The following is a 27,913-nucleotide window of genomic DNA, read 5'->3' on the forward strand; positions in this document are numbered from 1 at the left end:
GTTGATTAACAGGGTTGAAAAATCACTGATAATTATAAAAATATATATCCTACTTTTATTAAAATACATGAGATCAATTTAACCTTTTTAATCTAACTTTATTTGAATTTTATTTCATTGAATCTCAATTTATAAAATACTTATGTATCATGATAATGTTCATTACATATAAAATTATTAAAATAATTTTGAGAAATCCATTTTCAAGCCCAAAAATGAGTTAGTACATTGATTAAAAACATACAATTGTAATCAATTCCATTGATCCAATAGTCCATCGTAAATGTTCATAAACTCTTCAATCGTTTTTATTTTTATTATTTTTTTTTTATAAAAATATTACACATAATTTCTATACAAAACAATAAATCTTATATAAAATAATCAATTAAATATCACAATGTATATAAAATCAGAGATCTTTAAATATCAATTAATATATATACACACACACACACACACATATATATATATATATATATATATATATATGTGTGTATGTATCTTCATAATATTTTTATATCTTTTTCACAATCTTTTTATTATTGTGTAACAAGATATTGTACAGTAATCTTTTTCCCAATAAAAATTATTATTTGGGTTCTTATTGATAAAAAAATACAATATTGCTTGAAATTTAATTTTCAAACAATGTATACATATACATCTGTATGTAGGTACATAACCACAAAGACCTTAATTGATTCATTGATCATTTCTTTACATAAAGAATTAAATGCCTCTGCAATACCCATTTTAATTAACTAACCACTGTAAACTTAGTTAGAAATATTGGCTAGTAATAAATCCTGCATTTAATTCTCGATATAAGCTTGAGATTTCTTAATCTATGTTATATCTCAATTAGATTTATTCCAATAGAATAAGTCATTTAGATTTTATCCTCAAATTCTAAAAAAATTTATCCTACCGGATAAGACTCTTGAATTTCTTTTGCATTAAAAAAAGTGTAATTTATATAATAAACATGCAACATTATGTTTCTGAGAGTTGTGTGACATAAATTTTGTCCTGGTTAGTGAAATGATAATATGATCTTTAATTTAAAAAAAAAATATATTTTTATAAAATTCGAGTTCCAAGAAATAACAGTATTGCATTCTTTACAGCCTGGTTATTGCATTATATTGAACATCTTTAAAAGAAGTGCCACAGAAAGTAAAAGGATATAGGTCCTAAGGGATATGAAAAATTGCTTTTGTTATAATCCAATAGTTTCATGACAAGGAAAAAATCATGGTATAACGATAAAAATCAATCGTTTAAATTGGATTCAATAAGCTGGTTCTCACTGATTAACAAAGAAAAATATTTTGGGTATGACTTTTTTTGAACAGGTATGCCAACGATGCTTCATTATGCTATTATGCTACAAATTGATTTCATAGGGACTGTTTTCAACTTAAAATTAACTGAAAAGGATGTTCACAGAGAATATAGCAATGGATGAACTATGTTTAATAATAACAAATTGATTTTATAGATAACAGTTTATTATTAAATAATGATGGATACATACTCCTCTTTAATTAAACAACACAAACTATTTGATATTTCATTCTAATATGACTGTTTCATAATAAAAAAAAAATTAAAAACAAAACAATCACAGCCACAATAATTTGATGGCATTTAGCCCATACATTTTTAAAAAGAATTAACATAAAACAAAAAATCTATCACAGTAATGTTAATTTTAATGAAAATCTATTAAAGAAATCAATCTTTTTTTTACACAAAATTCAATTACTATCAAACTTTTACAAATGATCAGTTACAATATTTCTTTAACCTTACCTAAACCTGACTATCTTAACCTAAAATTTAATTTAAAAAAAGTATTATAAAATGGAATAATTTTTGTACTTATTCCAACCGATAATTTGGGATGTGTATTTCAATACTTTGAAGTTGGTTCAAATTTAAAAAATGAGCAAACTTTTATGGCAGTTTTATTGTCATAATCATTACTTATGCCTACGTATACATTTGTTTAAAATATATTATATGTTAGGGCTCATTCAAAAAGTCTGAACAAATTTTCAGGATATAAAAATGTGCTGTCAGTTCTTTTGTCTGGCTTTAATAAATGATGATACATGATGATTCATGTAAATTTAATACATGATGATTCATGTAAATTGATATTTAGTAAATAAGAATTTCATGCGTTTTTTTTACACTTATGAACTCAATTGAACTTTGCTTAAAAACAATGTAATTTATTCATAATAATCAACAATATTCTCTTGTATCAAACCAGGCAACAGAACTATCTTAACGTTACACAACATAATATTTTGACTTATAAGAAAGGACTTTAATATGTTTCAGTTTCTATTTAAAAAAAATTACCTAACCATCTAATATATTATTCTATCAATATATTTAAAATTAAATACCTACACTAAAAAATATTACTTGGTTGACGTTACTAAGTTAAATAATACAATATAAATCTGAATTTCTGCATACTTCTTTAAAACGTCCTTAAATATATACACGCATAATTAACTTTTCATTATATAAAAAATAATTTTATTAATGTACGAATGATCTTCACACAGTCGCTTCACTGTTTTTTCATATAATTAATATATTTATTCATTAACCTTCTTATTTTATTCATTAATTTTGTACTTTTTACTGCTGCTCTGATCAAGGTTTTCCCTGGTTTCCCTTGAGCCTTCCAGGGAAATGGTGGAGCAGTTCCTTTTTGTTATCTTTGGAAAATTCCACCTGTTATACCTGACCTGCTGTATTAGAAAAAAAATTTTCGTGTTTGTTAACATATTTTTAAAATTAAGTTAAAAAACTTATAAAAAAACTCTAGATAGAAATACATAAAAATAAATTTAGATAAATCTTTATCTATCTGTTCAGCATTATTTGATTGAACATAATATGTTACTGATTTTTCTCTATGATATTTTATCATTTAAATCTTCTTTTATTATAAATTATGATTTTAATAAATGTACAACTCTTGAATGTTTGATATGATCAATGAATCATCAAATGCGCAACATTTATAAAAATTGTGATTTTATACAATATAACTAATTTTTTTTATAAACTTCATTGTATATACTTAATTATATTGTATATCATTAAAAATCATGTAAATGATTAAAAAAAAAGTAAACAAAAAACAAAAATATACATTTACAATGAACCAGAATCGTAAATTATTAACTCATATGCATATTCCACAATCAGGTATATTAATTATATATATTTTTAAATAAAAAAGAAAGATTCTTTAAATATATATTATATAACACATTGTACTTTTAACATTTTTTGTCATGTCATTTGTTTTTTTTTCCAATTACAAATATTTAATCTCCAAATCGTGTGCAAGCTTTTTTCCATTTACACTGAGTACACCATAATTCTCGATGTTCCATTCCATAAACTTTTCTGCATTTCTTCGTTTCACCTCTCATTTTTCTTGTTGGACTACTAGGCAATTTCGCAGTAGGTGCTGACACAGATAGTTTTATATGTTTTTGCGGTGAATTCTATAAAAAGAAAAAACGATTTTAGTATGAATACGACTTTAAGTAATTTATTACATTTTTTTAATTGAGGGCCGTCACTAGCATCCTCTCTGGCAAATATGAAAACTTGACAGAGACGGTGGCACTATCTCTATAATAATAATCATCAATATTGTTTTTTTGTGAAAATTTCTGTTTTTCTATAAAAAATGAAAATCCTTTTAAGATAATAATGTTTTCCTTATCAAATAATCGAATATGGATAACCCTAATTTATAATCTATAAATGGTTTTTGATAAGAAGTTTTACTTGTTAAATGGAAAAATGTGATTGTTAAGACTCAGGTTTCATTTGCTGCTTTTTTATTAAAAGTAGGAACTTTAAATTTTGTTAAAGGAGGACTTTTAAATTTTAAAACAAAATGTTTTAAACTACGTACATATTAATAATATATTATAAATATACAGAGTAATTCATGAGGAAAGGGAAATAATTTAGAAACTGATTCTAGAGCTTGAAATAACCTCATACAAACACATGTCTGAAAACACTTTGGTATAGAGTTATCAAGAAGAATTTTGCCCAGATTTCCGTTCCATCAGTGAAATGAGATCATACTGAAATTTTTAAGGCGTTATATAAGGGGTAAATGTGATTTCTTTTTTTGAGCTTTTTTTGTTTTTTTTTCAGTTTAGTTTTTAATAATGAAAGTTGATTTTTTTGTTTTTCATAGATCTTATTACATAAATTTTCTCAGACTTAAATTATCTACAAATTTTTATAATTTACACATTTAGTCATTTAAAAAAGTTATTATACTTCAAATCTAAAAAAAAAAAAACATTTTTTTCCTCACTGAAATTTTTTGATTTACATTGTACATCAGAAAAACTACAGGAGGTACAGTTCTGGAATCTGTTTTATTTAATTCGGAATTCGGTCAGGTTAGAAAACATAAGAAACCAAAATTATTTTCCTTTCCACCTGAATCACTCCCTCTCTCTCATTCTCTCTCTCTCTCCCTGTGTGTGTGTTTATATTTAAATTAAATTTTTGTTTGTAGTCTCTATATTTCCTTTACATAAATTCTAGCTAATTATATAATACAAACTTATTCATACATTCCACAAAGTACAGAATTAAAGACATTCTTATCTTACTTTTTTCCTTATATGCCCAAAAGTGCTTTAATGAAAAAAAGTAAGGTAAGAATTTCAATTCTATATTTATGAAATAAGTTTATATTATATATATATATATATATATATATATATAAATCATTCATTTAATATGTATGGCAAATTTAACTACATACATATTAAACAAAAAAACACAACATAAATTAAATCTATTACTCAACTACTCATATATACTAAAATAAATCTCATAACCTTTTTAAAACAGGCAACATTAAGAACTGGGTAATCATTAATTCTACGGGTAAGGAACAGCATAATTAGGCCCATGGAAACACTTTACCCACCGGGTTGGTCTAGCGGTTAACGCGTCTTCCCAAATCAGCTGATTTGGAAGTTGAGAGTTACAGCGTTCAAGTCCTAGTAAAGCCAGATATTTTTACTTTTACGTGGATTTGAATACTAGATCATGGATACCAGTGTTCTTTGGTGGTTGGGTTTCAATTAACCACACATCTCAGGAATGGTCGAACTGAGAATGTACAAGACTACACTTCATTTACACTCATACATATCATCCTCATTCATCCTCTGAAGAATTATCTAAACGGTAGTTGCCGGAGACTAAACAGGAAAAAGAAAGAAAAGGCCCATGGAAACAAATAATTTCCATAAAAGTCTGTCATTTACCATTTCTAATAATCTTATTAGTTCTAATATATATTTTCTTCCTTAGATAAGAATAACATTAAATAAAAAAAGATTCACATAAATGTAAAAGAAATAAATTATTTCACAAACATATTTTTACAATTTATAAAATATTTGGTATCATCTACTGTAATAAAAAAGTGGTACGATGAAATTTTCTTACACATTAAAGTTAAATGTTTTTACTCTTTTCATCACACAATTTGACTTTGAATGAGTCGTATATTCTTCATGTAATTTAACTTTATTCTATACTAATAAAAAAAATTCTTTCTACAATGTAATTAGAATAGAATCTTTAAAGACTAAAATCTAAGTTTTAATAATTGTTTTGTTAAATGCTTCACTTACGATAAATTTCTCATGATGCAAAGTGTTTTTTTTTATATTAAAATAATAGTTTTTATATTAAAATAATAGTTTGGTGTAACGTGCTTTTATACAATCTATGATTTTAAGACAACTTCATGGATTAAACTTTCTTTTGTATAATGTGTGCAATGCTTTACCATATTATTCCACAGTTCTGTACTACAGTTCTTTAGGAAAGTCGCTATGCAGTATGCTTTAAAATTATGTGGTGCATCTATTCTATCGACATTAGGTTGATTGCCCTATGGGTTCGTTGGGTGCTGCTTAGCAATAAATCAAGATGTCAGTTGTTGAGTTGTGAATGAATGTGCTTTGTTTTGTTTCATGTTGTTTCATTTATCTAAATCAATAGTTGCGAGAAATGTAATGGTTCTTTCGGTAGAGGAATGCATTTTTATCATTGAATATGTTTTTTGTGAATATGACATGTTTACTGATTTAGTGAAGCATAAGTTTTCTGAAATGTTTTCAAACACTACTGTTCCTCAATGCGATGCAGTTTGAATTCTCATTCAAAAATTTTGAGCAACACGCATTGTTGAAGACACTGATCAAAATGAAAGACCACCTAACTAAACAAACAGAAGCTGCTTGATATTTTGAATGATATGACCGAAAGTACATCAAAGTCAATGAATAAGTTAGTACAGCAGCATGATATATTTGCTACCTCATGTAAAGCTGCAAGAAAAGAACTAAAACTTACTGATCATGCCAAAAGGTAAATTATTGTGAACGGTTTAAACATTTTACTGACCAAAATTCTGCAGTTATCCTCAACATTATGTTTTTTATACATGAAGTGTGGTTTCTTCTGGGAGGGTATATTAATTTGCAAAATACATGACTGTTGTTGACAACTAACCCGCATGTATAACAATTGTTACACAAAGTGAAAATTGGAGTCTGTTTGAGTAGAACACGCTTTGCGGTCCAATCTTTTTTGAAAATACAGTTAATAGTGATTGTTATTGTGCTGTTTTAACAAATTTCATTAGTAAGTTAACAGAAGTGGAGATCAATCACGGTTAGTACCAACAAGATGGCACCACACCACAGTATACCGTGGCGTAACATATCAATGACTTTTTTACGAAATCTCTTTGGTGAACAAATTCTTTTGAGTGGTTTATGGTCTGATGAATGCCCGATCTAATTCCTCAGATTACTTTCTACAGGAGGGCAGCAAAACAAACAATATATCACAACAGACCACGCACGATTGATGAACTAAAAAAACCCAATAATGGCATACGTACGAGACATTCCAGTATATCAGCTGGTTAAAGTGTGTTTGAAAAGAAATTGAGATGTGTGCAGTGCTGTATTGATTTTGAAGGAGGTCATTTTCAACATTTTTTATAAACTGTTCCGGTTATTGTAATCATCCACTTCTATAAAATAATGAAATGAAAATACAAAGTAGTAATTAAAAAAATGTTAATCATTACACTTCCATAATTCCAGTGCACAGCAACTTTCTGAACGTACTGTGTAAAAATTATAACCTAGCTACAATAAATTAAAATCAGAGGAATAGAAAATTGGCATCTTACAGTATAAAATTAATACGAGGGAAATGTCAATTTCCCTACCTAGAGAAACCTTTTAAATTGTTGAGAGCTGTTAAATATTTTAGGGTAGGTATTTGAGGCATCGTGAAAATTTGTGTAACACTTTTTTTGTAATGTCTGAATACAAAAGTGAAGACCTAGCTGAAGGGTAGTGGAGCCTAGCCAACCCTTGAATTTTTAACTTTGCAAAATAATCCTTGAGGCATTTTGAAATATTAATACCTTCAAATTTAATATTTAATGAAATAAAAAATAAAAATGCCAGATTATTTAGTCAGATTTAAAATTTTGCCAGGCCGTTTCAAAATTGTATTTCATAAATATCAAAAAAATATATTTGAGGCTTGTTGAGGTTTAGACAGAATCATATTTATAGCCAGAAATAAATATTTTTAAAAGGACAGGCCGTTTTGTTGGTACTTTTTACCTGCCAGGTGATCGAGAATGTTAGATGCGAGTGCAAGTAAGTAACACTATGTGTAGGTTGAAGTGTGAGAGAAGTGTATGTCGGTGACCAGCTGAGTTGAAGTGTACTGCGGTGTGATTGGCTCTCACAAGACCACATGACTGCAAGCGTGCATTAGTTAGAAAACATTTTGGAGTAGTTAAAAGATTTTCATTCGTAGTAATTTTTTTTAAAGAATTTTCATATATTTAACATTAAATGAAAAAGATATTGATGTATATCCAGTGATACACGATATACTTGACAAATAAAATATTTTTTTTATTTATCCTGATTACCTTAATTAAATTGTATTTGTATTTATTATAATAAAATATAATGGATTGAAAAAATGAATGAATACAAAAATAAAATTACATGATAACATTTATTTGGATAAACTGATATAGGTATAAAACATGAATTTTCCTTTTGGTTTTTTTTTTTTTATTAGTCATAGTCTTCTATTAGTGTAAATAAATCATCAATAATATAATAACCTTTCGGCCCAATAATTTTTTTTATTATGCACCAATGTAATTTGTAGCTCATTTCCATATTTTTTTTTTAAATTTTGTTTCAAAATGAGCTTTACTGAATATATTGGCACATTTGTCACCCTTTTTTGTGGCAATGTTTGTAATTTTAGTTTTATGTTTCAGTTCATTATACAACAGTTATTTGGATAAAATTACAAACATTGCCACAAAAAAGGGTGACAATATTCTCATTTAATAAAAGAGCAAATTTCTTCAAAAGCTTCTTGATGTAATTTAAAATTTTTGTGATACTTGTTAACGGCTTTTCTTGATACTTTACTAATTTACTGAAATAATCTCTTTGGCAGATTCGATTATTATTTATAGTATGAAGTTTGAACTTTTTTATATACTTCAGTATCCTTGATAAATTCTTCGTAATGTTAAGACTTTTCGAAACTTCCTTATCGAGAGCATTAAGAGGTTGATGTTGTCCTTAGTATTTTCTGCAGCTTTTGCCACAAAAAATACAAACATCTTCTTGATACTCCTTTAAAGTTTCTGATATATTTTCTTTGAGATGTGTGCTCGATGTTCTCAGTAATACATTCTATGTCTTGAGATGCTTCACATATACTTTATTGACCGGAAGCACGTTTGTTGGATGATGAAATATAAAATTTATATTACAGAAAAAAAATTCTACTTTAAGATAGTCACTGAGCTAATAATTAATATTAAAATTCGAAAAATTTAAATAAAATATTAGTTATACTAAGAATTGTTATCTAATCTTTAATGGAATATGAATTTTTATTATACTTTGTATTTTCCAAAATTATGTAATGTTAAAAGTATTTTTGTTGTAAAATTTTTCATTCCATTCATTGAAGCAACTGTAGAAATTCAAGCAGGTAATAAATTTGTAGATGAGTAGATGCTACAGCTATAGTATTAAGCAATAGAGCTAGAAGATATATCTAATAACAACAGTATACGTAAATATACCCTATTAATGTTTAGTTTACACTATGAATATACACGATGAATGTCTTATGCTATTTGTGATTATATTATTTTATTATACATAACAAAAAATAAAATTATTCTGTACCTAAGAAGGTAAATTGGATTTTCTTGAAGTCTTGAAGCGGGGAAATTTTTATAGCAATATGTGTGATAATCCTCTTTTGGGTTTAAAATGGATGGTAAAATAATGTCTTTATATTTTAACGTAAGTTTTTGCCAAATTTCCAACACTTCACAACTTTTTTGTAGTTTTTTCATTAAAAACAATTATTTTTTTATCGCTATGTGCAAATAACACAAACTAATTTTTCACTTTCACGATTAATACATATATATTAATGTATTATTTACATGAAGGCAAGTGAAAAAGTAAAGTAAAATTCAAAAAGTCAATATATTTATTTGTACTTAATAATACATGCATTATTTTTCAACGTAATCCCCTCCATTTCTATGCACTTAGTCCATCATCTATAATGAGCTTTTAAATTCCTTTCAGAAAGAAAGTTTTTGGTCTGGTGTACAGAAAATTTTTCACCGCTTCTATGGCCTCTTCATCGGATCAATTATGATTCCCTGGCAATTCTGGATATTTAAGAAATACAATATACAATATTGAATCCCAACTAAATAATCTGGCTTTTTTATTTTCTATTTTATTAAATACTATTTTGAAGGTATTAAAATTTCAAAATGCCTCGACGATTTTTTTTGCAAATAAAATTTTGCCAAGTTAAAAATTCAAGGGTCGGCTAGGTCCCGCTATCCTTCAGCCAGATCTTTGATTTTGTATTCAGACATTACAAAAGAAGTGTTAAACAAATTTTCACGGTGCCTCAAACACCTACCCTAAAATCTTTAACAGCTCTCCTATTATTGCATTATTGGTTGAAATAGATTTCGAAAGCAATGTATCGGCAGTTTAACTGGGATTGTTCCCTCCTTAATTTAATTTGGTGACGGCTAGAGGATTTTTTTTGTCCGCAGTTACAAAGATATAAAAAACTATACCTGAATTCAAAATCTTAAAAAAACACAAACCAAAATAAATGAAAAAAATTAAGGTTTGAAAATATTATGCTTACCTTTTTCTACTGCAGAAAATAAAAAATTCAAAAATTTTGAATTTTAGTGATGAAAAGTTGAAATATTCACTTTGTAAAAAGACTAATTGAAATTTCAAAAGTATAAAAATTTAGTTACATGTAAATCAAACTTCATTTAAAATTATGGTTTCTATGTACTACTACAATAATTAAAATAATGTACAGGAGAGTTTTTTCAATCCACTTACTAAAAAGAATTACTACGTTTTGAAGGTCTCAGAGATTTTACACCAATCTAATTTGTTTAAAATTCATCAGTAATATCTATTACCTCACCATCATATTAAAAAAATAATACTAGTTGAGCAACAACTTAAATTAAACCCATCCAGCTAAAACTGCAGTTATTTGAGGCCACCTTTAATGCTGCTACTGTCACTGCTTCTACTAATAGTGCCACTAATGGTTGTATACGTTACTACTCTTGACCATTGCTTTCAGTTGTTACAACTATTCACAATTCAGTGCAATGTAGTTTCATTCTTTGCAATTTTATTTTTCTGAAATGCCTTACTCAAAAGAGAAAATTATTGCTATAATGAAAACTTAAATGTGTTCTGGACCTTTTAAGAAATGTGTGAAATATTTGCAGAAAAACTTCTGAATACCGTTATCAGAAAAACTGTACCATGTATGATTTTTGTTAAACAATGGTGTACAACAGGGTCAGTACATTAAATGAAATAGGTGACCTGATTCCAGAGGCTCCAGAGACTCCATTAAGTCTCCAAAATTAACACTCCAGAGGCCATTACCAATATTCAAAGAAAAATTTCTACTTGTCTACAAAAAAATTTTACATGTAAGTTATCACAACAAAGTGGTGTAAACTGCACATCATATTCTTCATGATTTAAATTTAAAACCATATCGTATAACAACTTAAGAGAACAGACAAATTGGAACATCTTTCTCTTACAACTGGCTTCTCAAAAACATTGTTAATGGGCAGATAGACCTCCTGATCCTGTATTTTACGTCAGACGAGATACAGTTTCATTTTTCTTGTATGAAATGAAAACCTGAAATATTTCCAAACAGGATCATGAGCGCTACAACTAAATAGGTATGCAAGATCAAACTACATTAACATATCACCAAATATGATTTCCTAATATCTAATAATCCCAATTGATCAATGATGGTTTTTAGCGTCAGAAATGGAATTTCACATCTTCGTATAATATTTTAATACATACATGTATTACCTGATATGAATAAATAATAATTTGCTGATAATACTGTACCGGAGATGTAGTTGCAGATAATGACCATTGAGGGGCGCTTGATGATCCACCAGGGATATTAATTGGATGTGCAATCTGTTGCCCAATTGCAGAAAAACTTGTCGTTAAAGTTCTCTGATATTCTGGATCTATAATGAAATACCATAAACTAAATAAAGCTGCTTGTTACAAAATATCTAGCAAAATAAATAACAATGTAAATTGCTACAGCAGAAAGATAGAAACGCTTACTTTTTTTAAATAAAAATTTAAAAGAGCTGTTTGACACAAGATTTTAATTATTAAATGGCATGAGAATTTTTTAAGATGAAATAATTTGGGAAAATTTTTTACAAAAACAGTAACTGTGTAGAAAAATAATGTTTATAAGTTGGTTTTATTTGGCAATAGTAATGTTTTTTATTTATTTTTACTTTTGTTTTTATTTCAAACAGTCCTTACTTAAAAACTGCTCGCCGGATAAAATTACAAATAAATGTATTTGCATGAACAAACTGTGATAATAAAAAAGTAATTGTGATGGAGGAAATTGGTGCTGATTTTAGATCATGGTAGTTTTTAATACACAAACTCTACTTCTATGTTACATGAAAAAATTACAGTGCAAGTTACAAAATAAATAACGAGTACCTCATCACAGTGTTGTATTATTATTTTTAACATTATTCATGACCATAAATTGATACTACGAAAAAACTTTATAAAACCAAGATTTATAAGATTTCAAGGAAATTAAATTAAATCAAATTTAAAGTTTTATAACAACAAACCTATTCTGCCCCTTAATAACACACATTTAAAACTTTGTGAACTTCTTTTAAATTCTTATGCTATGAAAATAAAGATAAAAAAATATATATATTACATTAATTATTTTTTTGTGGAATATCAGTGAATCAGATTATTTTTACTATATTCTAATTCATGATTGTCAGTAAATGATATTAATTAGAAATTATATCTTTAGTAATGACTCACTGAACGAAATTATAAAACATTTTCAGATATCTTTGTGACCACTCTCAGTAACTGTTTCATTGACGAATGATTAGTGACTAAGAATGGTTGTAAAAACATTTTAAAGCAGCTCCCATTATCGCAGAAAATTGAGAAAAAAATTTTTATAAAGAATGAGAATTCATTTTTTTACCCAATAGAATCTTTAGTCATTAGGCTTTTGCTGAACATAAACAGAAATAGAGTACCTATATTAGGGCAAAGGCCCTAATATTTGTACTCTACAGGTATAATAAACAGGTAATACTCTACAGGTATATAAACAGCCTACCAATAAGCACTGCCTACCAATATTATGGTAGGCAATATTGCCTACCAATAAACACACTGGTCCAATCAGAGTCATAGCATTCCTCAAAATATAAGATCTATCAGAATCAAATTTATAAATACATAACTGATAATGGGGAAAAAGGAACCAAAAATAAGGAAATTTGATGGAGTGAGAAAAGACGTTTGACTCATTTGGTTAATTTACTAACTTTTTTCATGATCGTTCGTATATCTTACTAAATGTATGCAGATGCCTATTTCATGTTCTTTATCTGTTGATGATTTTGCTATAAATATTGCGCCCCGTTCAACAGCCATTGCAGAGACTACTACAGAACACTGTATCTCGCCTTGAAGCTTGGTCGGAAGTCTTTCTCAGTGGAGAGCTCATTGGTATCTCTCCTGACGTCAGATTTTTAGGTTTATTTTTTGACAGCCGTCTTACATGGGTCAAACGCATCAAAGAATTAAAATCGAGATGTTCCAAACTTTTAGATATGCTGTGAGTCCTTAGCAATACCAATTGTGGTGCCGATCAGTCAAATAATGTTGTGTTTTTACTATTCCTTAGTTTGTTCCTATTTAGATTATGGTTGTATCGCCTATTCTTAAGCACATAATACTGTGCTTAAAATGCTGGATGCTGTACATTATGCTTTCCTTTAGCTTGCTACAGGTGCCTTTAGATCATGCCCTATTGTAAGCATCCTTGTTGACTGCAGTGAGCAGTCTATCCCATCACTTTGGGATAGACGGAACCAGGTTTTAGCATCTTATTTTACCTGTCTTGAGGGCCAAACTAAATCACCTGGCTTTTGACGCATTTCTTGGAAATCCTTATTTTCAAAGATATGAGGACTGTCCATGTACTGGACGTAGGTATTCACACATGACATTTACTACACCTTGAGAATGTTGATGCACCTTCTACTTTTCCAATTTATCTGCGTTCATATCCTCCATAGAGAATCAACCTTATAAATTTTATGTCTGACCTCACGATATACAGTAAAGAATCAATGCCACGTATTTTCTTTCAACAAATGTTTCACCATATTCTCTCAAAGGCAAAACCAAATGCAGTAGTATACACAGATGGATCGAAACAGAACGATACATTGGATGTGCATTTACTGTTAATGGTCGAACCTATATGTTTGGTCTACCCGGTATTATGAGTGTCTTTAATGCTGAGTAACTCTATGCTATAAATAAGGCTTTGAATATCATAACCCTAAGTACGTCATGTCCTTATTTGTAGCGACTCATGCAGTGCTCTCCAAGCCTTAAAGGATTTTTATTCCAGACATCCTACCATCACTGAAATCTACAATGCAATTGCCAAGTTGAACCATCGCAACACACAAATGAGTTTCTGCTGGATCCCTAGTCACATGGGGATTCCGGGTAATGAGCGTGCAGATTCTGCTGCTAAAGATGCATGTAGTTAAGTATCCTTCACTACCTGTTTTACTACATCCAACTTTATTGACTATGTAAAACTCATTCTTCACACAAAGTCGCAAGATGATTGGATGGCTACAGTAGATAACAAAGTCTGGCATATTAAAGGTTCTGTGTTTCCTTGGGGCTCCTCATACAGGAAAATTCGTTGTGAAGAAGTGGTCCTCTGTCGATTGTGGACAGGACATACGAGAGCTGCTCACGGGTATCTGATGTCAGCAGTAAATACACCAGTACGGATACGATGCAACTGCCGCTTGACTGTGCGCCACATCCTTGTGGAGTGCGTACGTTATGTTATGTGGCCTTGTATCGTAAATTTAAATTGCCAGGAATTTTCGTCAAATCCTAGCAATAATAAAGAAGTTTTGGACCAGGTGTGTTTGATTCTCCAAAGAGTTAATGTTTTACATATTCTTTAATGGTGTTTTTAAAATATTTTTACGGTAGTTGTATGCTTTTGCATTTGACATTTTAGTTTAAGTTTTTACTATTTTGATTTTGTTTTTAAGTTTCTCCATTAAATTTTTATTTTGTTTTAATTTTTTTTTTTCTATTACATTTTATATTTTTAATTTCTACTTCGTATTTTGTTTTCCGGGCGATAATAACACAAAAATGATTTTTGCCCCCCAAAAAAAAAAAAAATGATTTACATTGGTGAAGTTAAGATCATAAAGAAAAGCTAGTTCACTGGCTCAGCTAGCAGAGATTGTATCACATTCTATCCCATCTCTGGTTTAAACCAGCCTGTAATCACAGTACGTGAAAACGGAGATATTTTTGTAAGTTTATGACTGGCTTACATATCTTAGAAAAAAAGAATGGAAAATTACAAAAAATAACATTCAGTTAGCCATTTCTGTTTTTCTTATGAAAACGAAGGAGTAGTTTCTACAAAGAAGTTAGAATCTCCTCTTGTAAACCACACTGTAATAACAGATCGAGCCTCATTTGGATTTTCCAGAGCTGTTCCCTCAATAGGATTACCTAATAAAAAAAGTATCTTTTTGATAAAATTTGTCGGTACTGTAATGAAAATTTCAGAATATTTTGTCTCCTGATCCTGGGTCCACAGCTCTTGTTGAAACCGCAGGACCATCAATAGGAACTGCTGAGATTCAGGTACAAGAAGAAGATACAACTTCTGCATCCCCACCACAAAAGCACCAACGACACAAAACAAAATAATTTTTAATAACAATGTTTAAAAGAAATAATCTTTTTCTTAAAAATCAATTGTAAATACTAGTTTAATATAAATTCAATTTCTAATCGACTTATTCTTACTCGTAAGCAGTTTTTGTTGAAACATTCCTACAATTAATTATGTTTTTTAATTAATATATGTAGATGTGTTGTTACATACATTTGAATTTACAACTTCAAATGTATAAACAACAAGTAAATTTTGATAACGTATCTGAAATCAGCAAAAATTTTTATTCAGATGACTGCAGTTGTTTATGTTCCTGATGATGAATAATGTTTTTACATTCTTCTAAATATTGCAAAACTTTAACAAACTTTTGCTCAAAACAATTTTTTGTAATTGCAAATTCAACTGGGAGTTACTTTAACGGTTTTTGGAATTTCTCAACAAATTTTATATCAAATTTTTCAGAATTTTGTGTTCTTTCTGGGGATACTAACTCAAATTTGACCGAGGTGAAAATAAGGTCCCTTTTCCCATGTTTGGTTAGATATACGTATATAATTTTTTTCAGAAGATTATTTCATTCTTTTATAATTATTTAATCGACTTAATATCATGAAATACCTTAGAAAATTTTTTTTTTATTTTAAAATTAACATTTAAAAAAAGAGAAACAGAATTGATGATATTATTGACAAGCTTGAATGTACCAGTAACATTTTTAGACATCCCATTTACAACCTGAATTTGTATCATCTAACTTTTATAATACAATCTAGATTATAAAGTGAAGAAACATAAAATATAAAAGTGATCTTTGCCTGATGAAAGTCATTACAGATGATTATTTTTAACAGTTCAACATTATACTAAACTACATGAATTCCTTTGAATTAAAAATTTAATGAAATACCCTGCCTCAATATTGTAAAAAAAACTTCTCAACTGTTTATAATGTGTCAGTTTTTTTAATAAAAATTCAAAATTAACACTTTTATTATAATAAAATTTTTAAATTTCTATATTAGGCATTAGATAATACTTTAGATTGAAAACTAAACAACTACAAAACCTTAGTATAATATTATTACTGTCACCGTTGTCACAACATACATGTGAAGGTGGCCTCACCTTCATGAGGCGGACGAACCATATCCCAATGAGACCTATCACAAGTCGGTGGTGATGAGGTCGGTCCGAGTTCAACTTCTGTGTAGTAAAATTCTTCTTCATGATCGTCATCCATGCAACATTCATCATCAGGCCGATGGCTAAAAGAAAAAGAAAATTTTATCATTTAGAACAACAGAAAATAATCCTACCAAATCATTTTATATAGTTAATGTATTTACAGAACAGATTTTACACGATATGAAATATCTATACATTTGATTAGCAGCACGCATCATGAACGATTTCACAGAAGAAGAAGAAGAAACGGTGGCACCGTTTCGAACAATGGAAGATTCACATGGAGCACTGTAAGGATAGAGGAGGAATGCATATTGAAGGGGATAATAACTAAATATGTATAAGTTTAAAATAAAATATTTTATAGCTTTAGTCTCGTCATTTAATAGCCACACCTCATATGTTTGAAACTCATGTAAATAAACTATTCTAGATCAAAATTAGGCCAGAAAATCATTCCTGTAATGGCTAACAGATTGAATATAGATATAAATGAGCATAAAAGTACTTTCACAGGATCCCACAACCTCAGTCATGTTTGAAATATTTAATTAAACTACTTATTGAAAATTAAAAATACTAAAATAATGAAAATTTTATATTAATTATTATATGAATGCTGCTATCTGTTGCAGTTTTTATAAGACTATGCTCCTTCAAATACGGCCCGATGGTTTATCAAATTAAAATTCTGTTTATATATATATATATATATGAAACACATTGTAACACTGAGGATCAATTGCGGAAAAGAGGCAAAATACCTGGATATTACTTGGTGCCACATTCCATGATGAGTATGGCGTCACTACTTATGTTAGGCGCAATATAGAAAACGCCACTCTCATCTCCACCTCCACAGACAATGAAATTCATAATGTTGTAGTTAAAATCGGAAGTATAACAGTGTCCAATATCTATAAACCACAAGCTGTATCATGGCCAACGTCAGTAATCCGATTACAACCTCATCGTCGTCTACTTGGGTGATTTTAATAGCCACTATGAGCAATGGAAATATAAGGATTGTGATGCGAACGGTGAGGCTCTGGTGAGATGGGCTGAGGATGAGAATCTTAGTCTTGTCTTTGATGCTAAAGACCGATTTACTTTTAAATCAGCAGCTTGGAAGCGGGAGTATAACCCGGATCTATGTTTCACCTCAACTGACAGCAAAAGTCGGCCACTGCTACTCACCCGAAAAGTTCTCTGCGACTTTCCCCACAGCCAGCACCGTCCAGTTATTATAGAGGCAGGTAGCCGAATTTCTCTCGTGACGTCTGTACCCCGGCCTAGATGGAACTTAAAAAGGCTAATTGGGAAAATATTTTTAGGGATCTGGATAAATGCCTAGGCAGGATACCACCAATCAGCAAAAACTATAGCAGATTTATTGGAGCAGTAACAAGTATCGCTAAGAAGTGCATCCCTAGAGGGTTTCGCAGAGAATATATCCCAGGGTGGTCCCAAAATAGCGAAGTTCTCTACCGAAGCTTCCTCGAGACGGGCGATCAAGAGGTGGCAGACGACCTTTTCCATAGCCTCGATGCTGCAAGACAACAGAAATGGTCAGAGACGGTGGAAGCCTGAACTTTCAGACCTCGAGTCGTCATGCATGGACTCTGCTAAGAAAATTAGGAAGCGGATCTCGTATTCAGAGACCAAAAGCAGGTGTCTCCCCAAACACCGTGGCATCCCACATAGTGGCAACATCCAGAGCACCAAGAGACAGGGTGCACACAATTAAGATAAAACGCGAACCAAGAAACTTGAGGAGGAATGCAGGAGAGACTGAGTACGCTCACCCTTTTACACTTCAAGAGATTGAGTCGGCGCTCAAGGTTGTTGCTCCAAGGGAAGCACCAAGGTTCGATGGTATTAATCCAAAATTTTTATTAAACTGCGGAAAATATGCAAAACTTTGGCTGGCCAGATTCTTCACTGACATAATGCACACCGGTTGCGTGCCTAGAGAGTTCAAGCGATCGAAGGTAGTAGCCATTTTGAAACCAGGGAAACCAGCAAACTTACCTCTTTCACAATAAGACACCGAAATACCTAGGCGTGACACTTGATAGAACGCTTTCATTTAAGCAGCACCTAATGAAAACTGCAGGGAAATAACATCATCATTTAAGGAGCGAGAAATAACATCATACATAAGCAATGTGGAACGACGTGGGGAGCATCGTCTCTGAACCTTGTATTCTCGGCTGCTGAATATCGTGCGCCAGTGTAGCTTAACAGCCCTTATGTTCATAGAATTGATGCTCAACTTAATAACACTATGAGAATGATTGCCGGGGTTATCAGATCTACTCCCGTCGAATGGCTCCCGGTATTGAGCTGCATACCACCCCCGAACCTGCGCCGTATGAACGCTCTCGTAAGAGAGTACAAGAAGATTGTGGACAATCGAAACCTGCCGATACATGAGGACATTGAGGATGCCGATCGTGGTCGCCTTCGATCTAGAAAGCCACCTATCAAAAAGCCACAGAGGACGGATTTAACCTGACTGACGCCTGGCGTCGAGAATGGACCGCAAAGCAGGATAGCCAAATCCCATGTATTACTCAAAGGCCGCCGGGTTTTGACTTGCCACGTAAGACATGGTCAACGCTAAACAGAATACGGACTTGGCACGGTAGGTGCGCCTATTTCCTGTATAAATGGGGTAAAACACCGACGCCCCTTTGTGAGTGTGGTGAAAATCAAACTGTCAGACACATCACAGAAGTTTGCCCTAGGACAGCTTATGAAGGGAATCCTGAAGATTTTGCTGATGGCGACTCCAGAATCAGTAACATATAAATTAGTTTGTTAAATCTTTTTTTTTTAATTTTGACTGTAATTGGCGTTATGTTTTGGTGCCGTACGCTAAATAAATAAATATATATAAAGTAATTTACTTTCTCATCAAGATAGCGCTATAGCAGACAATAATATTAAAAAATAAATGATCAAATAATTTACTAACAGATAAGACAAGTTACAGAAAATATTTGAACTACAATTCCATAGCTCTAGAAGGGAATTATTGTAATCGGTTCAATTTGGGCATATGTGATTTTCACTACATCTTGATGTTTTGACATCTAAGGAACCCAAAAAAACCAGATAGATATTTTCCGGGGAAGGCGACTTTTGGGCAGGTGACTTTAGAGTAATTAACTCAGCGTCAAATAATGGGCAGGCAGGAGTAGGTTTCGTGATGAACAAGAAGATAGGGAGGAGAGTGGAGTATTTCAAGACGCATAGCGATAGAATCATTGTAATAAGGATAAAATCAAAACCTAAACCGACAACGATTGTTAATGTCTATATGCCTACAAGCGCCCATGATGATGATGAGGTAGAGTGTGTATACGAAGAGATTGATGAAGCAATTAAACACGTAAAAGGAGATGAAAATTTAATAATAGTTGGAAATTGGAATGCAAGCATTGGAAAAGGCAAGGAAGGAAATATAGTGGGTGAATACGGGCTGGGCAAAAGGAATGAAAGAGGGGACCGACTTATAGAGTTTGGCACGAAGTATAATTTAGTAATTGCCAACAACCAATTTAAAAATCATAATAGAAGAATATACACTTGGAAAAAGCCAGGCGATACTGCAAGGTATCAGATAGATTATATCATGGTTAAGCAAAGATTTAGAAATCAACTCGTTGACTGCAAAACTTACCCTGGAGCAGACATTGATAGCGACCATAATTTGGTGATAATGAAATGTAGATTGGGGTTTAAAAACCTGAAGAAAAGGTGTAAGATGAATCGGTGGAATTTAAAGAAGCTTGAGGAAGAGGAGGTAAAGAAGATTTTTGAGGAGGACATCGCAAGAGGTCTGAGTAAAAAAGATAAGGTAGAAAATGTAGAAGAAGAATGGGAGAATGTTTAAAAGGAAATTCTTAAATCAGCAGAAGCGAACTTAGGCGGAATAAAGAGAACTGGTAGAAAACCTTGGGTTTCAGACGATATATTACAGCTGATGGATGAATGTAGAAAATATAAGAATGCTAGTGATGAAGAAAGTAAAAGGAACTATCGGCAATTAAGAAATGCTATAAACAGGAAGTGCAAACTGGCGAAAGAAGAGTGGATTAAAGAAAAGTGTTCAGAAGTGGAAAGAGAAATGAACATTGGTAAAATAGACGGAGCATACAGGAAAGTTAAGGAAAATTTTGGGGTACATAAAATAAATCTAATAATGTGTTAAACAAAGATGGTACACCAATAAATAATACGAAAGGTAAAGTCGATAGATGGGTGGAATATACTGAAGAGTTATACGGAGGAAATGAATTAGAAAATGGTGTTATAGAGGAAGAAGAGGAAGTTGAGGAGGATGAAGTGGGAGAAACAATACTGAGATCTGAATTTAAGAGAGCATTAAAAGATTTAAATGGCAGAAAGGCTCCTGGAATAGACGGAATACCTGTAGAATTACTGCGCAGAGCAGGTGAGGAAGCGATTGATAGATTATACAAACTGGTGTGTAATATTTATGAAAAAGGGGAATTTCCGTCAGACTTCAAAAAAAGTGTTATAGTAATGATACCAAAGAAAGCAGGGGCAGATAAATGTGAAGAATACAGAACAATTAGTTTAACTAGTCATGCATCAAAAATCTTAACTAGAATTCTATACAGAAGAATTGAGAGGAGAGTGGAGGAAGTGTTAGGAGAAGACCAATTTGGTTTCAGGAAAAGTATAGGGACAAGAGAAGCAATTTTAGGCCTCAGATTAATAGTAGAAGAAAGATTCAAGAAAAATAAACCAACATACTTGGCGTTTATAGACCTAGAAAAGGCATTCGATAACGTAGACTGGAATAAAATGTTCAGCATTTAAAAAAAATTAGGGTTCAAATACAGAGATAGAAGAACAATTGCTAACATGTACAGGAACCAAAAAGGAACAGCAACAGTAACAATTGAAGAACCTAAGAAAGAAGCCGTAATAAGAAAGGGAGTCCGACAAGGATGTTTCCTATCTCCGTTACTTTTTAATCTTTACATGGAACTAGCAGTTAATGATGTTAAAGAACAATTTAGATTCGGAGTAACAGTACAAGGTGAAAAGATAAAGATGCTACGATTTGCTGATGATATAGTAATTCTAGCTGAGAGTAAAAAGGATTTAGAAGAAACAATGAACGGCATAGATGAAGTCCTATGCAAGAACTATCGCATGAAAATAAAGAAGAACAAAACAAAAGTAATGAAATGTAGTAGAAATAACAAAGATGGATTTTCACTGAATGTGAAAATAGGAGGAGGAAAGATTACGGAGGTAGAAGAATTTTGTTATTTGGGAAGTAGTATTACTAAAGATGGACGAAGCAGGAGCGATATAAAATGCCGAATAGCACAAGCTAAACGAGCCTTCAGTAAGAAATATAATTTGTTTACATCAAAAATTAATTTAAATGTCAGGAAAAGATTTTTGAAAGTGTATGTTTGGAGTGTCGCTTTATATGGAAGTGAAACTTGGACGATCGGAGTATCTGAGAAGAAAAGATTAGAAGCTTTTGAAATGTAGTGTTATAGGAGAATGTTAAAAATCAGATGAAGAGGTATTGCGGCAAATAGGTGAAGAAAGAAGCATTTGGAAAAATATAGTTAAAAGAAGAGACAGACTTATAGGCCATATACTAAGGCATCCTGGAATAGTCGCTTTAATATTGGAAGGACAGGCAGAAGGAAAAAATTGTGTAGGCAGGCCACATTTGGAATATGTAAAACAAATTGTTAGGGATGTAGGTTGATAGCACTGATGTACAGCTGTTGTAGTCATCTCCTATGTTGTGATGTCACAGGTAAGCGGTGGAATTAAATAAATGAATAAATTTAAAGTGTAAAAAAGTAACTCGGTTGTGCCGGTCGACTCGGTACCTGGTGCGTTAAGCCTGACTGCCAACTGCACAAGCAAAATAAAATGATAAATATTTTTAATTAAGTTGCGCATCAGAAACAATCCACAGTTGCCAGCATTTTCTAATATGTTTAATTTTTTTTCATGTTTATTGATTTCTAATATTTCTAAATTTGTGTTGATATCAGAAATAGAATTTTTATTGTGATTATTAGATGGTCGCCATATTAGATAACTCCAATTTATTATTTTGTAATTTCTATAATGTTTAAAAAATCTAGATTTAAAGGATGTATTTGTTTTTCCTATATGAATAGAATGTAATGATTGTAACATTACATTTAAATTTATAAATTCCAAACATTGTTTAATTATTATTTTTGTTTTTTAAATACCATATTATGTGGTTATTTGTTTGCCTGCCTAAAGTATTTCTTTACTGTAAGTTTTAGTAATTTTTTCAATGATATTATTGGTGTATAAATTTATGTATATTTTTTCACTTTTTTGTGTCTATTATGTTTTGGTTGAAAGGTCTGAGAACCTCGGTAACAATTCTGTTACTGTGTTTTGATAGTTGATTTATTATAAATATTATTAGGTAAAGGTAGTAATAATATCCATTTTCAACCGTTATACATTTTATGACGTTTATTACTTTATTTAACTTTTCTTTATTATTATATTACTATGTGTGTATTTGATTATTCTATTAATTATGATGAGGACGCGAGATTCCACCAAAGTACTTTCATGGTAAAATTAAGGTAAGATATGTCTTATCTCAATTTTCTGTACCAGTTGGTTTATATTAATAGAATTTAATATATATATATATATATATATATATATATATATATAACATTACATTTTCTGTCTTATAGAACTAAACTTAATAGTCACATCAATAAAAATAACTAACTTATAAATAAACAATTTAGTGTTTTATGTTATGTTGATATTATTTAAATAATTTAATAATATTGAGTCGTTGATGCACTTTTTGTGAGCTCAAGGATAAAGATCTGTTAATAATTAAAGAAATCGGTTTGTTTATTCCAAATTTAAGAGAAATGGAATTTAGGTAGTACTTTACAAAATGTTCACCGGTCATCATCAGAGAACTTCATTTTAAATTCTCCCATCTCAATCACAATAACACCACCACACTATTTTGTAAACATTGGATAATTTGGTAGCGATAACAAAAATGTTGTTGGAATTCTTCAACAATAAATCACACCATCAAAAATAGTATTTTTTAAATATTTCTTATATTAATAAACAACACTTAGTTTTCCAAATTTTTTAGATAACTTTCAAATTTTTCCCGATTATGTCTAGATTGTGTACGAGTAATAAATTTATTCGTTTGTCTCCTTATAATTCCACGTCGGTTACATTCATATTCATGAAGTAAACACAATTAAAGTCAAATGACTTTTCCTTTAATCGTATGAGCGCATTAGTTGTGATAATTAAAAAAAAGAAAATGAGGATTGTTAGATGCAATCTTTTTTCAAGCTGAATTCCAACATTTTTTTTTATTGTTCTAGTCCAGACTCAATCGAAAGCACTGCTTATCAATCAATTTGAATATAATTAACTGCCAGATTGTAATGACTCTTTATGAAATTCACGAGAAAGAAAAATAAATAACAAGATAAAACTTTATGGTGGCTGAGCATATTCATCACCTATATTCGGTTTGATACGCCCAAATATATACACGCATACAACGGAACGATACTATTGCTAAAAAATAATTCAAATAATGGAAACGGCAAAAACCGAATTAATTTTTTTCTTTTAAATTACACTTTTTTTCAAATAAGCACAATTATAATACGGAAGGTGCAATTTTCCAGTTTCACGGCAAACGTATACATTTTTAATTTCTGATTTAGATCGGTTTATTAAAAATAGGAGACCTTGTATTTTAGTGAATTCTCATACACAAAAAATAGTCTATAAAACGTTTCACAGTCGCAGAGGAATGCCGACCTATTGAACCTCAATAATTAAGTGGCTGCCTCTCCAGGTACTAGTATATGTCAGTACAATATCGTAGATGAGATCAGGGCGGCAGCTTACCTGATCTCCATAACATTCATTGAAGAAAGAACAAATAAAGAAGAAAAAACAAGGTTTTTTTAAAAGCGAACAACCAGTATCGTGAACCAAAACCGTACAACAAAATCTAACGTAAGAGATAAATCGCTAACAAATATAACTTTTATTTAAAAGTTTAAGGAGATGTTATTATGGCCAGGTCCTGTACCATAAGTTGCCAAAAATATAATGAAAAAGAACATCGTTTATTAAAGTACGATAAGTGATAAGTTGTATACCCGGTAAACAAAAATACACTATCTTACTGAAACAAACGTAATATGAAAAATATGGTAAATCATTTATAACCTGATGGTTCCATAGTAATGGGAACATCAGAGCTACAGCATGCTGAAAACTGAAGGGGTGAGACGTAAAATTAAAATACCGATACTTCGGTATTTTATTCTGGCAAAAGGCCTTTGTCATTTTTCACACGTACGATAGATCATCAACATCAAAGTAAATGATGTTTTCCTGCACGTTTTAATGTTTTTGTCACTAACTTACGTACCAGAACAAACAAATCTGTAATACCAATAAAATTATAGATATAAACAATCTATAATAAATCAGTACATTTATTAATATAACGACTAAAGACGGTCAACAGTTTGAGAAACACGACAGTCAACGATCTGATTACAGTTATTTTCTTTATATTGGAATAAGATATAAATCTAAACAAATTTGATTTCAATCCAAAACCTTTAAAACGAAAGGTAGAGATGCGGTTTTGCTTCATCACACAGGTTGCCAACTAAATAAATAAAAAAAATATATAAATAATAATTTACATGAATTAATGCAAATATAAATATACATGTTTAAATAAATATTCGATGATAGAAAGTATTTTGAAAGCGGTTTTAAATTAAGGTGTACGTCATAATATAAAACTTGTTCGGTCAAGTCAAAATATTATTTATTTACGAAGCGAAATTTTTACATTTTGATAAATTTAGAAAATTTAAATATTATTTTTTTCTAAAATTTGAAAGAAAGCGAATATGAAAACGATTAAATTTATACTATTAATTTTTTAAAAATCATTTTCTGACGAAAATCTGCTTGAATATATTATGCAGTTTCATTTTCAAATGTAAACTACCGCAACTGTAAACAGCAGTATCCTTCTTACTGTTATAATTATTAACAATATTCTGCGCAAATTTGTTTATTCAAAATGCATTTACTCGTATTATAAATTTTACTGTCTGTACGGTTTTCATATTTTATCCATCTATCGAGTTTGTGATTTTTTTTATGAAATACATAAAATTCCGGGTTCTGTTCATTACTCCGGTTCTCAGACGAACAAATTATAGAAAATTATAAGCAGCATTGTTTTAATCCCTGTAAATAGCAAGAGTAATATACGATACGTACCTTAGGGTCACTTACTAAAGATAACTTTACAATCATTTTGATTTTAATTAAAAAAGGCAATAAAAACTACACCACTATATATGAAAAATTAGGATTCATTGATGTTTACTTCACATTAATAAATGTAAAGCGATAATATAGTATTAATTTATAGTTTATCCACGATACCCTGATACGTTCTTTTAAATTTACAAAACAAATTATCAACACCGTTAATATTGATCTACAGAACGATTCAAAAAAATGTATACACACTTTGAACCGTCATAGAAAATTTACTTCCCTGCTTACAAGGTTAAATTTCTGGAAAAAGTAAGGCTACAGTTCAATTTCAAAAATAAGTGTACTTTCTGGTTAAAATGAATGTTCCAAACGGCGGTTAAAGTAAATTTTCAAAAGTGGCCTTCAGCATCGATACGTTGCCGAGTTCAAGTCGCAACCGATTCCGTAGCTCGCATCAAACTGTCCGATGGGATTTCTGCGCACATCGCTTGAATCTCATCCCAAAGTGTGTCCAGGTTACACAGTTTACAACGGTACACTTAATTTTTTACCGCGCCCCATAATAAAACAAATTGAACAGCGTAAGGTCTTGAGAGCGTGCAGGAAACTCGATCGGTCACCACGTCATATCCACTGCCTGGTATATTTTGATCCAGCTATGTTTGCACATCCCTATAGTAGTGCGGCTACCTTGTAGGTAATAACACCTGTCGTTACTGTACGTTGCACGAATGGAAAGGAAAATAAAATCAGCATGCATTGTTAGGTACTTTTTTCCGGTTTCAGTACCTTCAACAAAACAGAAAGGCCCGTTGAGTTCCCTACGAGACAAACTACACCGCACGTTCACACCGGGCAAATCCACAGCCTTTTCAACAGTAATGTGGGAATTATCTTCTGTCCGGTACACAAATTACGCTTATCGACAGTTCCATTAAGTTTGAATTGCGCTTCATCTGACCAAATAATGCTTAATGCTACTCATAAATCCCGGTTCATGTGCAACCATCCCTTGTAATTGTACACAAAATTGTACCACCCTACGATTTGGGTCATCGTCGCTTAGCTGTTGCACCGGCCTTGGAATCCCGTGCAACTTGCCTGTCTTCAGAACGCATCACACGCTACTAACAATTAATCGTTCTCACGTGACCCTTACGTTACAGAATTTTGTGGTGAACACCAATACAGTGCTAGTACTGCACCTGAGGATTCGTCAATTGTAACCGTGCGAGGTCGCCCTGTTTGGCTTGTCAGAGGTGGCCGAAATTAAATTACGTCTCGAATTTGTTTCGTAGACGTATGAAGGCCATCATTTTGAACATTTACTTTAATCTCCGCTTGGAACACTCAGTTTGACTAGAAAGTACACATATTTTTCAATCGGACTGTAGCCTTACTTTTCCCAGAAATTTAACCTTGTAGACAGGAAAATACATTTTCTACGACAGTTCAAAGTGCGTATACATTTTTTTGAAACACTGTATGGTTTATTATACGCATTGTGAAGATGTACTGCCGACTAATACGGTTAATGAATTACAATTTAATAATTAATAATGTCTGATAATTACTTAATGATTCTCTATCATAAGTAATTGACAGTAACTTATTTGACGTGAAACAAAAACAAAAAGCGAGTTTTTACTCGATTAACATGATCCGATGGGAATAATTAACATGACTTGGAAGATCTATGCTAACGTTAACATCTTTATTATAAAAATGTGCTTATTCTAAAAAAGAAATATATGTCTGTTATTGGTAGTTACATCGTCTACCCGATATATTATTTGTTATCGACAGT

At 30.9% G+C, this 27,913-nt stretch overlaps 1 protein-coding gene across 2 annotated transcripts in view; it reads right to left on the reverse strand.

The window, feature by feature from the left end:
• Window positions 1-578: 578 nt before the first annotated feature.
• Window positions 579-27,913, reverse strand: part of LOC142332945 (zinc finger protein 395-like) — a 256,769-nt gene continuing 229,434 nt past the window's right edge. Inside the window, exons 7-9 of one of the 2 annotated variants that reach the window (XM_075379665.1) lie at window positions 16,666-16,805; window positions 11,625-11,752; window positions 579-3,545 (exon numbers count right to left, since the gene is read on the reverse strand). In XM_075379665.1, the coding sequence (XP_075235780.1) occupies window positions 3,363-3,545; window positions 11,625-11,752; window positions 16,666-16,805 (451 nt within the window). In that variant the 3' untranslated portion in view covers window positions 579-3,362. Of the gene's footprint in view, window positions 3,546-11,624; window positions 11,753-16,647; window positions 16,806-27,913 lie in introns of both variants that reach the window. The other variant, XM_075379664.1, reaches the window with a different exon arrangement.

Source organism: Lycorma delicatula, chromosome 12 (genome assembly GCF_047948215.1).
Source record: "Lycorma delicatula isolate Av1 chromosome 12, ASM4794821v1, whole genome shotgun sequence".
NCBI lineage: Eukaryota > Metazoa > Arthropoda > Insecta > Hemiptera > Fulgoridae > Lycorma > Lycorma delicatula.